This window comes from Saccostrea cucullata, unplaced genomic scaffold, assembly GCF_032062105.1.
Source record: "Saccostrea cucullata isolate Sc308-1 unplaced genomic scaffold, CSIRO_AGI_Scuc_v1 ctg9257, whole genome shotgun sequence".
Classification (NCBI taxonomy): Eukaryota; Metazoa; Mollusca; class Bivalvia; order Ostreida; family Ostreidae; genus Saccostrea; species Saccostrea cuccullata.
This window is the reverse complement of record NW_026926801.1, coordinates 1-14,584: the sequence shown is the minus strand read 5'-3', so window position 1 is coordinate 14,584 and position 14,584 is coordinate 1. Positions and strand designations below refer to the sequence as shown.

General features: G+C 32.7%; 3 protein-coding genes across 3 annotated transcripts; 1 reads left to right on the top strand and 2 right to left on the bottom strand.

Annotated features, from left to right (window-relative positions):
* Positions 1 to 245: 245 nt before the first annotated feature.
* On the top strand, positions 246 to 6,698 carry LOC134272671 (pre-mRNA-splicing factor CWC25 homolog). The gene is made up of 9 exons (XM_062754872.1): positions 246 to 400; positions 2,334 to 2,455; positions 3,955 to 4,045; positions 4,279 to 4,348; positions 4,449 to 4,865; positions 4,913 to 5,455; positions 5,686 to 5,909; positions 6,240 to 6,398; positions 6,626 to 6,698. Exons 1-9 carry the CDS (start codon positions 354 to 356, stop codon positions 6,696 to 6,698), a joined length of 1,746 nt encoding a protein of 581 aa, XP_062610856.1. The 5' UTR covers positions 246 to 353.
* A 2,271-nt stretch (positions 6,699 to 8,969) lies between these two features.
* Positions 8,970 to 13,339, bottom strand: LOC134272669 (coiled-coil domain-containing protein 103-like). The gene is made up of 3 exons (XM_062754870.1): positions 13,273 to 13,339; positions 9,772 to 9,926; positions 8,970 to 9,362 (listed from the first exon to the last, which is right to left on the bottom strand). The coding sequence occupies exons 1-3, from the start codon at positions 13,337 to 13,339 to the stop codon at positions 8,985 to 8,987; spliced, it is 600 nt and encodes a 199-aa protein (XP_062610854.1). The 3' UTR covers positions 8,970 to 8,984.
* Positions 13,340 to 13,454: 115 nt separating this feature from the next.
* Positions 13,455 to 14,576, bottom strand: LOC134272670 (uncharacterized; the record flags this gene model as incomplete). The annotated part of the gene is made up of 3 exons (XM_062754871.1): positions 13,455 to 13,777; positions 14,193 to 14,381; positions 14,503 to 14,576. Coding segments are annotated over 3 exons (486 nt in total), but the record flags the coding sequence as incomplete, so codon positions are not given.
* Between the last annotated feature and the right edge of the window lie 8 nt (positions 14,577 to 14,584).

Genomic DNA, 14,584 nt, shown 5'->3' with positions numbered 1-14,584 from the left:
CTTGTCACAAAGAATATACTTGTGAAATTTGAATTAATTTAGCTGGCAGCCAATCAAGTTAATATTTGTGGACATTTACAAACAAACTGACAGAAGGACGAAGCAAAAAAAAATCTTGTTACTACATACTATACCCTGAAACTTCGATTAACGGGGGCTTAGTTTATATAAAATGCAAACTCCATAAATATATATATTTGTTCTCAATTTTATATTAACCTTTGAAAAAATACTTATTTTTCTCTGAATAATTACAAAAATCACGTTAAACGATTTCATTGATTCCTATAGAAGTGATCATTTATTAAGCTTAAACATATATTTTTAAAATTTGAGATATCATACAAAACATAATGGATGACGAAAAAAGAAAGATGAAACAGTTATTGAAAGAGAAAATGTAAGTAACGGTTCATGAAATCATAACTGCATGGTGCACGGTTTCAGGACGGCGTATTTTGTGTATTGCGCATTTTTCTATGTCTGTTTAATTACTCTCATTAAATGGAAACAAATAATTGTTAAAATTATCATTTTTTGACATTTTTTTTTATAAAAAAGACACACGTTTTTAGCTAACTATCTTCAATTCTTGGGGTGACTCGGTTCAAACATATTTTTTTTTTCATTAACCTTCCCAATATCCTACAAGTCTCTTGTAAGATCTTGCTTTATAAAATAATATTGAATAATTCCCCTTTAGTTGTCTGCCAATTGCATTTGCCATATAAAACATGTAGTAAACCAAAATGTCATCCCTACTTAACAATGAAAGTGATAATTTCTAACTACATGTATGCAAAACTTCGTGATAGAAGCATTCCATTTATTAACTTTTAAAAAATAGACGTCTTAGAGATTCATCAGGAAGTGAATCAGTTTTTCTCTCTCTGGAATCATTTCAACAGTGCTTTTCCAAGATGCCTCATTTGCCCTTTTGGAGGGTGGGTGTCTGATAGTTTACATTACATGGTATTTTTTATTCAACATCTTCAAAATTGTTTGACAATGAAAAATACAGTGAAACTTTCCAAACCGGCCCCCCTGATTTTTTGGAGAGGATGAGAGAAGAAACAAACTTTTTTTTTTTTAAGCCAAAACCAAAAGTCCCCTACAAAATTCTTGTACATTTCTACACATATAAACTCTCATAAAGACCGGCACAAAAGGTCTAGAAAGTTCCGTTTTTCTCTCTCTGCCACTTTTCCAAGAAGGCCTCAAAGTTAATTGTAGTTTACATTACATTTTCCCCTCATTCAACATCTTCAAAATTTTTGATTGCAATGAAATTGTAACTGTCAACTGTACCAAACCGTGTACACAAACCGAGAATACACAAAATAGCTCTACACACCAGAAGTCAGCTCGTGACAAAATCAGAAATGGCCTACACAACGTTTTATTTATTAGTTTGGAATCATCTTTATATAAATAATGTATAATCTAGAAAAATGAAATAAGGACAAAAGTGTTAAATTTTTAGATTTTTTCAGAATACTTGTATACATATGATTAAATCGACCGTTCAACTTGAATTCGGGAATACAATATCAAGCAATTAATAAATTTAAATCACAGAATGAATCAAGAAATTATCGCACGCCATATTGCATCATCTTTTTAAATACACATAAGCGGCCTTAAAAATGGACATTGTTAAAAATGCTAATAAAAAAAAAATAAATAAAATGTTAACCAAAATATACATTTCATAATTAAAATAACAGAAGTTTTGCTCAGAAATGTATACTTATTTATTTAATTTTAACTGAAGTATGGTGCAAAATTTCAATTTTTTGAATGATTTCAAGATATATATATTTATATCCACACATTACTGCATAAAATCCAGATAATTCTAAAATGTGAAATTCACATATAAAATTCACATATTTCTTGTGGTGATGTTTAAATAAAAGTAACTTTTGAATGTCTTTTCTGTTATTATTTTAATTTCTTAAATTTACAGAATAAAAAAAATCAACATTCTATGTATCAAATTATATATTTAAATCACGAATAATAAGGAGTTCACATTTTTCAACAAAAAACCTTATAGCCAAATACATTAAGATATAGGTAAAATCAGCGGCATGATCAGCATGTAAAATAATAACATTTGTGTACCAGTTATATATTTTTTAACACTAGCTATACATTAAATCAATAGTTCTGTACAAATCATTAGTATGTTACGATTGACTTTTGAAACCGGCCAACTTTTGATTTGTGTACGATTTGACATTTTAACGACTCGGTTTGTGTACGAGTTGACTTAAACCTGACAAATACATGTAATTATGTTATTCCATATGAGGTTCTTGTAATTATAGGGAAGGAAAGGATGGCGGATTAGATTGGATGCGCAAAGAAAATAAACCGGATGGTAATGATTATCTACTGGGCAAACGAGTGGACAGGCACATTGAGGAAGCCGTGGAAGTCGTCAAAGATGGTATTTATACCAGAATGGCATTCTTTGCATTTGAATACTTGCATACATGTAAATTCAGTTGATATTTGAATTACTATACAAAATGGAAAGCTTTGCAGAGGGGGTTGGAAACATCTATCAGCTGTGAACAATGTGCTGTTTAATACACAGCAAGATCATTGTAAATCTTTGAAGACACTATAAGAAGTATTTAATAAATTGCTGTACATTAGGTGAACCAAGCATCAAATTTGAGGATCTAGTCCTTATTATTTTGATTTTCTAATATACCATCGGTCAAACCAATTCTTCTAATTAAATTTTTTCTTTAGTAATAATTGTTATTTTTTGAAGTCGCAAAATACTTGTAACATTGTGTGTTAGAAAACATATTATCTGCTATGCAAATCTTTGAAAACATTGTACTTTCAGCATACTCCCTATTTCAAATCATTAACAACGTTACTGAAAAATCATTATTTTCGTGGGGTCAATTTTTCAAGGTTTGAGGAAAAAATTTTGGTTATTGGGTATTTGATTTCATGGTTAGAAAATGTTTCATAGTAATTTATTTGAAATTTTAAATTTTGTGTTGGTCATAAGTTTGTGGGTCTTGTCATAAGTTTGTGGGTCTCGCCATACCTGGAAAACAATGAAAATTACACCCCCACCCCCCCAAAAAATCAGGCAAAATTGAGACATGTTAGAGTTTCCTATGCTTTGCCACAAAAGAGCAGCATTTAGTTAGATTACCTCGATGTTATCATAATATTTAGTATTATGTTTGGTTGTTTTAGAACTTAATGAAAGAATACTTTCCTTGTGAAATGCCTTAGTTTAGATAAATCAATTTTTATGTCCCCCTTCGAAGAAGGGAGGGTATATTGCTTTGCTGCTGTCTGTCGGTCCATTTAGTTTCCGTTCAATTTCTTCACTACCATTGCACATACTGAAATGAAATTTGGTATACAGTTCTGTTTTGATTACGATCGCAACATTTTTGACAGAGTTATGCCCCTTGGACTTAGAAAATTTTTAAATTTTTGCAGTTTCCGTTCATTTTCTTTGCAGAGGTTGCGCATATTGAAATGAAATTTGATGTACAGATTTATCAGCTTCATATCTAGGTCAGATTCCATTTTGGATACAATCGCACCATTTTTGTCAGAGTTATTCCCCTTGGACTTAGAAAAATTCCAAGTATTTGCAGTTTCCATTCATTTTCTTTGCAGAGGTTGCACATAGTGAAATGAAACTTGGTATACAGATTTATCAGCTGAATATCTAGATCAAGTTCTGTTTTGGGTATGATCGCACCATTTTTGATAGAGTAATGCCCCTTGGACTTGAAAAAATTCCAATTTGGGAGAGGGGGGCATAAGTGTTTTACAAACATCTCTTGTTACTTTTAAAATGTAAATCCATTGCAAACTTTAATTGAAAATTACAAGTCACACATGTTCATTCTTGAAAGCAATTATTAAAACTTTGTAAGACTGTGCCATTTTCTTAATTTCAAGATGACATTGCACTGTTCAATGAGAGAATCAAAGCCAACATTCAGCTTGATATGCAGAACAAAGCAAGAGAAGACCCACTATTTGCTATAAGGTATTTTTAATGTTGATTTTGACTTTGCAATGATCAGTTACTTTATATTAAAGATTAGAATAAGCTTTTTTTTTGCATTTTGTATTTGTTGCCAAACAGGCTAGAAAATAATAATTGGCATAATTTTGAGATTTTGTCTTTGGATTAAGAGTGCTTAACAGCCAGTTTTGAATTATGTTTGCTACATTCCTAATGAATGATTCAAATTAATATTATGTTTGTTCATTATACAGAAAAAGGGAAGAAGATGTGAAAAAGAGACTTCTTGAAAATCCAGTTAGAATGAAACAGTTACAGAAAAATGTGAGTGGCTTAGTTTCGATTTATTAAAATGTAACCACTACCCTATGAAATATATATATTTGTTTCAATTTTGCTGAATTTTAAAAAAAATCTTATTTAGCTGGAAAAGCAGAAAAAGAAAGCAAAAAAGAAGCACAAAAAGCAGAAAGGATCAGATGATTCAGATGATGATCTGATGAAGAAATATTTAAACATCTTGAATAAAAAGAAAGGGAAAACAGAGGATGATGATGATGATGATAATCTGTCAAACAAAGGGAAGCACAGAGGTGACAAAAACAAAGAAAGGCAGCAGGGAAGATCAGATCACAGAGGCAGAGAGGATTCATATCATGACAGGTCATCAAAATCCAGGCCGGAAAAAAGGTATCAGGATAGGGGTAGGGAGGATCTGGAAGATGACAGAGGAAATTCTAGAAGTTTTAGAAACTCAAGGGACAATTCCAATGACCAGTATTCTAGAGACAGATCCCATAACTCACAAGGTAATAGATATAGGGATTCATCTCCTCAGAAATTCCTCGAATCAAGGAGATTCCTCGGGATAGGAGGAAAACTCAATAGGAGAAGCAAAGACGTAGAGAAAGACATGATTCATCAGGAAGTGAATCTGAGGAGCAGAAGAGGAGATTAACTCAGGATAGAAGACGTGATCAGCAAAGACGTAGAGAAAGACATGATTCATCAGGAAGTGAATCTGAGGAAGTTCAAAGAAGAGGAAGGAGAAAAGACGGCTACAATAGACGTTCTGTGTCTAATGAGAGAGGTAGTGGGAAAAACAGGCCAGGAGTTGGAAAGAAAAGGGAAGAATCATCAGGTTCTGAATCGGATGACAGGTCTGGTGGGAAATACAGACAAAAAGGAGAGTCAACGAGAACTAGTAAATCAAAAAGACATGACTCTTCTGACAGTGAATCAGATTCTGAGGAGAGGAGTAGAGAGAAGAGGAGACCTACATACAGACAAAACCAACAGGCTTCGCCTCATAAAGACGACAGTCATCCTACACAGAAGATAAAGACACAGAGCAGCAAAAGGTCAGAAAGTTCAAGTTCTGACAGTGACAGTGAACCAGAAAGAAGGCCTGTCAAACAGTATGGTTTAATTGTAAGTTCTAAATGTTTAGTTTGTCTGAGTTTATCTGAACACCAATTTCAATTGTCATGGGCAATTGGAAAAACCATTACTGTCCAATACAGATGTATAACTTAAGAATTCTTTTATTTTAGGATATCTTCTATTTTTCTGATTAGGTATTTGAGCTAAATAAGTTTGAAACAACCTATAAAACTATATTAATATATCCTTGATTTTGATTTTCTTTTTTTTTCACACAGAAACTGAAAAACACTGATTCATCTCAGACAAAAGCTGTCTCCAATTCTCCAGAAAACAGAAAAAGAGGAGAGAGAAAGAAATCTAGGTCACCAGATCGTAGGAGAGATGACAAATATTCAAGGTCAAGCAGAAGGTCAAGGTCACCAAATCAGCGGTCTAAATCTCCAAAACCAAAGTCAGGGGTTAGGTCACACAAGGACAGGAGTAGATCACCAGTGAGAAGGTTAGATTTACATCATAATTTTCATACTATAAATCATAAATAATATGATGTTACTGGTTTTTGAAAACATTTGACATTAAAAAAATATTTTTGGTGAATTTAAAATTTTCATTGATTATTTAATTTTAAGGACTGTATGCTAAAATTTCATTTGTAATGCATATACACATGACTGTATTTGATTATGTACATGTACATGAAATAAACAAGTATTCCTCAAAATGCCATATTGCACTGATATAAATTTAGACCAATGATAATTCTTTTGATGAAAGTAAAAGCATAAACTTTTTTATGTATCATTTCCCTGTATATCATTTTTTGAAACAGGAAATTAACAGAAGATGAAAAGAAGAAGAAATTAGAGGAGATGATGCAGAATGCACAATGGAGGGAGGAGCAGAGGAAGTCTAATGTAAAACGTTACACTGAGGAGGACAAAAAGGAAGAGGAAGCCCTCAGGAGCAAAGAGGAGCCTGAATTCCTCAAGTAGGATACCAGATAATGCAATTCTTTATACTATAGCTCAGACATCTAGGATATTAAAGTACTTGTAAACCAAGAAACAATTTAAATCATTATTCTTACAGAGTGAAGAAAATTATATAATTTTTGGCTGTCAGAATCTTTAACCATGGCTTATTAAACTAAATATTCAAAAAATTCTAATAAAGCAATTCATTTTTTCTTTTGTTTTTTAAAGTCCTATATGTCAGGCTGAAGAGTTCTGTTGAACAGAAACAAACTTCAGAGAGGGACTGGGCATATGGACAAGGGATTTCTGAATAAGTGACAAGCTGGACAAAGAGGGAGTGGGCATATGGACAGGGGATTTCTAAATAAGTGACAAGCTGGATAAAGAGGGAGTGGGCATATGGACAGAGGATTTCTAAATAAGTGACAAGCTGGATAAATAGACTTCAGCCATGTCTAAGTTTTTATTAGACTCTCATTTGTCACAAAAATGAAAATTCATGCTGGTCAATGAATTTCATTCACAGAAAAAAAAATATAGATTAAAAAAAATATACCTGTATCTCAAATATTTAATTTGTAATAAAGTTTGCACTAAAATGATCATGATTTATCATCAGTTAAGTTATTGGTTTAAAATTTTGAACCCTTTCCTGAGTTTCCTCACTTTTTTTGTAAAAATTGCAAATATGGAACTGAACAGTTTAAATTCTTATTCATGAATCTTGATCTATACCAGATGTAGATTTTAAATGAGGAAAGAATTTTCTTTGATTCATGTAATGACATGTATACCATGCACAATATAAAAGAGAAGTCTTGTGAGTCAATGGTCTGACACTAGTAATACCCCCACTCTGATGTGAATACATGTATATGGTATCATGTTAATATACACAAGTTCATTTCAAGATATGGAAAATAGTTGACTTCAGATACATACAAAAATGAATCCCACCATATGGCACACCTCACAAAGAATGAACTAAAATTTCAAGCATCTGCATTCTGCAATGAGTAGCTTTGAGAAAACTGCGACAAAAATTTGTTACGGACAGTCAGACAGACGGATAAACAAGAAGTTGACATCAGATTTGAACAAAAATGATTCCCACTATAAGACATGTCTCGACAAAGAATGTGCCAAAATTTCAAGCATCTGTGATGAGTAGTTGGTTAGAAAACTGTTACAAAAAATTGTTATGTATGGTACAGACAGATGCATGGATAAACAGGAAGTTGACATCAGATTTGAACAAAAATGAATCCAACCATTTGACATGCCTCAGCAAAGAATGTACTAAAATCTTATGCATCTGCAAGGAGTAGTTGTAGAGAAAATTGAGACAAATATTTGTTATGTATTGTATGGACAGATAAACAGGAAGTTGACATCGGATTTGAACAAAAATGAATCCCACCATATGGCAAGCCTCAGCAAAGAACGTGCTAAATTTCAAGCTTTTGCGATGAGTAGTTGCAGAGAAAACTGCGAAAAAAATTTGTTACAGACAGTCAGACAATCGCAAAAGGGTAAAATATTAAACCTCCTCTCCTTTGGATTGGGGGTTTACTAAATATTGAGATGGCCATGGTCGATGTCATACTGTAGCACAGGCACCTGACATTACTTACTGTAAATCACTTTTTATTGATTTCGCAAGAACTTTAATTTCGCGTAATTATGTGAGACAGTATGCTTGCGAAAATTAAATTCTCGCGCATAATAGTATTCCCTAAGATTAAATAGAGCAATAACCAGAATTCGTGAAAATTTTGTCTCGCTAATCAAGAGTCAATGACTATCTTGCGAAAATAAGGTGTTGCGAAAAATTAAGTGATCTACTGTATTTTTCTTTTATTAAATAAGAATATGCCCCCTACCTATTAATTCAATAGATAGGGGGTACATTTTTTTATTCAAAAGAAAAATAAGTCACATCAGGTGCCTGTTTACTGTAGATATAAGTCCTTTATGACTATAATACAATGAAGCGCATTGAAGTGATAAAATTTTCCGTTTGACTGGAACGTTTTGGGCTATCTTTAGAACGATGTTTGTCATACAATGACACGCCCATTTCTTTAGAAAGGAAAATTCGGTCAAATGGTTCATTCGAATACCTGCAGAACAGGTATTCCATAGATATAATAGCCAATCAAATTGACAGTCTACATCAACACCGATTCAGCACGTGTTCGACCGATACATGTGTTATGGTTACTCCAATAAACATGATCAATTAATAATTATTGACAAATTCGTTGAAACTAGTGTTTTACAGAAGTGGGAACTCTCAAACTCTCTCTCTGTTACAACTTTAAAAATCTCCATTTCGGTGTAACTCATGTTGCTTGTCACGAAGAGCGAGGTTTCCTTAAACATTTTGACGAACATTTCTTTTTCGTTTCCAAAGAAATGGGCGTGTCATTATGTTCAAATTGACGTTCAAAACATGACTCAGAACGTTTCATCCAAACAGAACACACAATGGGCTTCAAAGGCCTATATGTTAAACAAGAAGCATTGATGAGTATGAAGATACAAGAGAAAAAAAAAATGATGAAGTGAATACACACACAAAAAAGGATTGAACATATTTATTTCAAATGATAAGAGGATTTTAATTTTCCGATCCTCTCTTTCCAGGCAGAATCTTCACTTGATTTTTCTAATTTACATATCAATGATTCACAAGCCTTCTTCTCTTTTCCACTTAGGAACTGAAAAGACAGGACAAATCTCTTAGCTGAACACAAACTTTCTAGAATCTCGGTCACTTTTTCACCATCTTGATCTTTGTATTCTGAATCAAGTGCTATCAAAAAATCTCCTAGAAGATTAATGTCTGTTTTAAAAATATGTGCCAACTGAGCTCCGCCCATTTCTAACAGGAAGTTATACTGATCAGATGTTGACTTGTGGTATCGCCTCCAATCTCGTGTAAACTCCTGACTGTCTTTTGGTAGATTGGAACTCTGGAATAGAAAATTAATAGTTAACTTTTTTTTATGTCCATGTTCCTTTCTTTAAAGTACCAACAGTAGAGGGGGATGGGGTGGGGGATGATATGATATATGTGTGTCATGTAATGTAATTCTGAACTTGACTAATCTGTAGTACATGTATTGAAATAAACAAAAATGCTGAAATAAAAAGGAATAGAATCCTGAATAGTGAATACAAATGAAAATGAGTAGTTTCTAAAGTAATTTAATTGTTTCCTCAAACCCAGTCTGATACAGATCTCTACACAGAGCTAATTTTGATTGTTAATTTGTGATTGATTCCTTTATTGTTGGGAAAAAAATCAGATAGTTCCCTAATACAAGCAAAAATATAATGAACAAAAGCTCTACCCTTTTACCATACATGAAGTAAATATACCTTTTTAATGTCAGATGCGTGGGAACTTTGTGGGTTTGCTTTACTGTTTTCTGCATGAGCATTCCATTTGACATCAAATGTAACATTTTGCAGAGTGTCACCCTTCTCTAATGGCTTTATATGAGAAGCAAGAACAATATCTCTGTGAAAAGAAAATAAGCATTTAAGTTATAACAGTAGCCGTGCAACAGTGTGAACGGTATATTGTACATTGTCTATCATTAGTGACTTTCTTGGGTTCAATTAACTTTTTCAGTTTTTGTCTTTTCAGTAAAGTCGTGTTTAATTTTTCAGTCGTGTTTATATATAAAAAGCCATTATATTTCTTATTATGATTTTTATTAGCTTTTGCATTTTGTCAGAGGTCCAATGGTCGTATATTGTTTCTTTTAAATTTGTAATATATAAACACAAAATTATTCATTTTGGTATGACTTCCATTTATCCCAATTAACACGCTTTACATTTTCACCTGGACTGAATTCTTAATACACACTTTTATAACGGTAAAATTTTCCTTAGTTTTATACTGTTATTTTCAAATTAAACATTATATTGATATTTAAATGTTAATAGTTCCCCGCAATGCTATTTATAAAAATCATCAAGTGGATTATGTAAAATATTGTGTATCCATGATGATAAACTGTTGATAGTTTAATTTTTTCTGGTAAAATATCTTGAAAACTGTATATAAAAATTAACATACTTGTAAACCTTGATCAACAACATTTGAATAATTTTGTGATGACGGTATATTATATGTACATATTTGAAGATTTTTTAAGTTGTGTATTTTTTTTTCATTAGAAATATATAAGACTTTCAAGAGTTTCACCTGGGTATGAAAGGAAGTTAACATTCTTCATAAAATGCATTCAACTTTTTGATGGATAGCTATGCTCTTTGAATTTTGCATCATTTTCATCGCTGCCAGTACCGTCAGCATATATGTGATACATGCACTGTTCCACCGCCATAACGTAACTGTTATCCCCAGCTCTTTTTCAAGCTTGTGTGAAGTTATTGTCATAGTATCATCATCATGACTCTTTTTTATTTTTTGGGTTTCTCCATTTTTTTTTTAAACAATATTTATATATTTATGAAACAGGAAATTCTGGTTTGCCATCCTTGTGCTCTCTATATTTCATACATGTATGTAAAATAATCAATTATAACATATCCATGAATTTCAAAGCTGTACCGTTGTGAAAAGAAATGACTGTGGAGTCTGGAATAATTTGAACACACAGGTAAAATGGTTTATTTATTGGATTTTCAGCGTGATGAACACACAAAATAATTATAACAAGGATATATTTAAAATATAACGTGTGTTGCGCGCTGAAATAATATCAATAAACATTCATTAGGGATGTTTGCAAATATAACAAAATATTTACCTTTTTTATATATCTCAGCAATTTGCATTAGATTCCACGATCGTGTAAATAGACTTTCTTTACTATGACGACGGTTGCCAACATTCTTCATAAGATTAAATGGACAATTTTGCATCATTTTCTCTCCAGTACCGTTGATCACACCTCCGCTTGTTGAAGTCGTATTCATCATGACTCTTTTTACTCCATTTAAACTATATCTCAAAATCTTGAATAAAATGTTTATTTGTTCACGGAATCACACAAAATAATATAACAAGAAGTGTTTATCAATAAAATTCATTAGGGATGTTTCTATAACAAAATATTTACCTTTTTGAATGCATGTAAACACTTGCTACTCTACGTCACGCAGACGCTTGGGTTCCCGTTGAATTTCATACTGTAGTTAGACACATTTCGACACCATATTTTCAAAACTAAACATGATTCAAAATCATGAATAACACTAACAAAAAATAAAAACAGCTGGTAATTGCTTTTTTTAATTTAAATTTAATTTTAGAGAGAAGGGTTAATTAATGTATCGCTCTGAATGCGATCCCATTTGCGTCGCGCAGTGGAAACAAAACTTATAGGGGAAATATTTTCCCCTGTGTTTAAAAGGCTCATATTTTTCTGCCCCGCAATCGCAGATTCAGTGGTATATAGCATAATATAGTATATCGTCCAGTCTGTCCATCTGTCTATCTGTTTGTCTGTTTATTTTAACCTTGCCCATAACTTTTTACTAAATGATTTTTTTTTTCAAGGGCTATTATAATAATGGATTTCATAAATTTCAAACACAGTATCAACAAGAGCGCCGTTAGTTTTGATATTTCTTGTGACAAAAACCCTCTGACCTTTCTTGATGAAAAATGAGAATGCTTTTATAATGATTATTACTATATAATTTTTTTTTGACTTCTTGAAATAGACACACTTTAAAGAAATTTTCTCTTTCTGACACAAAAAATAAAAATATGGTAGTTCTCTAATTAAATGCATTCACCAAAATTGAATTTTTAAAGATATAAATCAGCAATTCTAAATATTCTGAATTTCCTTTTTTTTAAGAATATTATTAAAAACTTATTTTTATTCCTCTTGTAAAACATTTCATATATATACTTCTCAACACGTTATGTAAGTGTAGAAGAGATTGTTCTACACGAGTGTGATAGAGCAATTGCACTCATAGTAGAAGCAGTTGCGTCTACATGTTCATAGTGGGAGAGAGCAGTGGATATGCAAATATATAATAATGGATTTCACAGTGTATTTCTGGTGACGAGATCTTTAAATTTGACTTCTTGACCTTCACCTTAGAGTATGACACACTTTCACAAAAAGAAATACCAAAGTTTAATATTAGTCATAACTTTTGAACAGTTAATACCAGGGCTTTCAAATTCCATAGGTTTATTCCATGTGACAAGACCTTCCTTTACGATACCAAGAAATTTCGACCTTTTGACCTTGACGTTTGACTTTCATTAGAGAAACTGATAGAGGAGTATCAGTGTTTCATTAAACACATCTTGCTTTTTCAGGTTACTCTAATTTCTAAAATGTGCAAATCACCGACTCTTTCCCTGAGCTGAAATTTTGATTACTTTAACCAGCGGATACCTGTAGTATCATGAGGGACAACCCTCCTGTTTTCCAAAGGGAACTTTTTATGTAAATTCAGTATGGAAATTTACAGACTTGAGTAACCGCCCCCTCACAGGCCTTTTTGTTCAAATTCCCGCACATAATTTAATGCAAATTCTTTCTAACTGATATATCATGACCCCCCCCCCCTCCCCCTCGCCTAATCCATCACTCATACGAAAAGGATATTAAATTTATTTTTCATCGGTTTCTTGCCCCCCCCCCCCGTTAACAATGCAATTAATGTGCCTGAAATGTTTTAAATAATATATTATGGACAATCCCCGTTTGGGCCAGGGTTTTGTTTAAATCAATGATGTGTTGGGGGGGGGGGGGCTCCCGTTTTCCAAATGACTAAAATTACTGTATTTTATTAAAAATGAATTATTCACAAATGAAGTGAATGGGAGTGGGCAGCATGCAAAAAAAAATTTTTTAGCCCTCTCCGTAAAATTACTTGAACCAGACTGAAGGAATTTGGTGATGGCAATCACAGGAGGGTTCTGATTTCTCTTCACGTCCATGATTTGAAAAGTCTTTAAAAAATTAAAATTAGTTCGATCTTTCTAATACAAGGAATAGGGATAAAACAAAGTGACATTTACTTTATTCACAAAAATGAATACATAAAGGTGTTTGAAACAGTAAGATTTTATTTACAAATGATTAAATTTTTCCTTCTGAGGAAAGTTGTATAGTGATTGCAACGACAAGCTAGTACAACCTAGCAATCAGAGCATTAACACAGTCTGGGTTTAGCAGATTTGGTCAGTCTTAGTCGTTCAGTAGGCTCCGTATTATGCTTCTCCTCGGCTTCTTTGACTTCCGGTCTCTGTAGTCGTCTGTTACCCTGCTTCCGGATAAGTCCATGCAGCAGAATGTTTTCCCGACACACTCGATTTAAGTGGTCTTTATTGGTCAAGTTCTCTTTGTACATTTCATCGTAGTTCTTTCCCCTGTATCTGAAAAAAATATCAAGGTTACGAGACCGTACACAGAAAAATAATTTAAAAATCTTTTTTACTGTAGACATTAAGGTTCATAAAGACATAAACCCTCTGCTCACTTTCCCAAAAGAAATGTATTTTATGAGTAAAATACAAACAGTTATAGCATATTATAGCTTGCGGGGCAAAATTGGACAAAAAAAGACACTTCATCTGAGACAAAATCTAGAAACAGATAAAGGAATAATAGACATTAGTGTCATTAAGAGTTATCTCTCTTATCAAAGTATCAATGAACCTTAAATTTCACTGAAAGTTTTGGAGTCACTCTGTTCATATTCTTGTTTAGTGTTGACATTATGAATGATTCTATCGGCGGCGGTGATTCCTTCGAAATCCACTAGTCCATTTGTACGACATAATTATTTACCCTTCTAGTTCCTGTATCAGCTTCACATTTTCGTTGTTGGCTTTATGAAGCTGATTCTGAAGTGATTTGATTTCCTTTTCCTTCTCATCCAATAGCTTCTTCAGATACACCGCCTGTAGGTTAGTCGCCGCCGACACCTGCTTCTCCCCCTGGTTTGCTTTCGTTTTTTCGAATGTAAAATCTTTGCACCTGAAAAGAATATCGCAGGAAAAAGTACTCATCCGGTTTATTTGATGTTCTATTAGTTCACCATGATTGAAGTGAAAATAACAGTTTTTGGGATTTAACAATGATTTAGTACATATTTTACCTTTCAGATACTGGTTTCAGTGCATTTGGACATGTCCAAATAGTTTTACTGCTTGATTTGAATGGTTTTGATATGACTGGTT

What these genes read in the sequence shown, in the direction of transcription:
- LOC134272671 (XM_062754872.1), top strand. Translation starts at nt 354, where the DNA reads ATGGATGACGAAAAAAGAAAGATGAAACAGTTATTGAAAGAGAAAAT. An exon ending in TGAAACAGTTACAGAAAAAT is followed by an intron (nt 4,349 to 4,448) that starts GTGAGTGGCTTA and finishes AATCTTATTTAG; the next exon opens with CTGGAAAAGCAGAAAAAGAA. An exon ending in GAGGAGCCTGAATTCCTCAA is followed by an intron (nt 6,399 to 6,625) that starts GTAGGATACCAG and finishes CCTATATGTCAG; the next exon opens with GCTGAAGAGTTCTGTTGAAC.
- LOC134272669 (XM_062754870.1), bottom strand. Translation starts at nt 13,339, where the DNA reads ATGGACGTGAAGAGAAATCAGAACCCTCCTGTGATTGCCATCACCAAA. An exon ending in ATTCCTTCAGTCTGGTTCAA is followed by an intron (nt 9,927 to 13,272) that starts GTAATTTTACGG and finishes TTAAATGCTTAT; the next exon opens with TTTCTTTTCACAGAGATATT. An exon ending in ACGCATCTGACATTAAAAAG is followed by an intron (nt 9,363 to 9,771) that starts GTATATTTACTT and finishes TTTCTATTCCAG; the next exon opens with AGTTCCAATCTACCAAAAGA.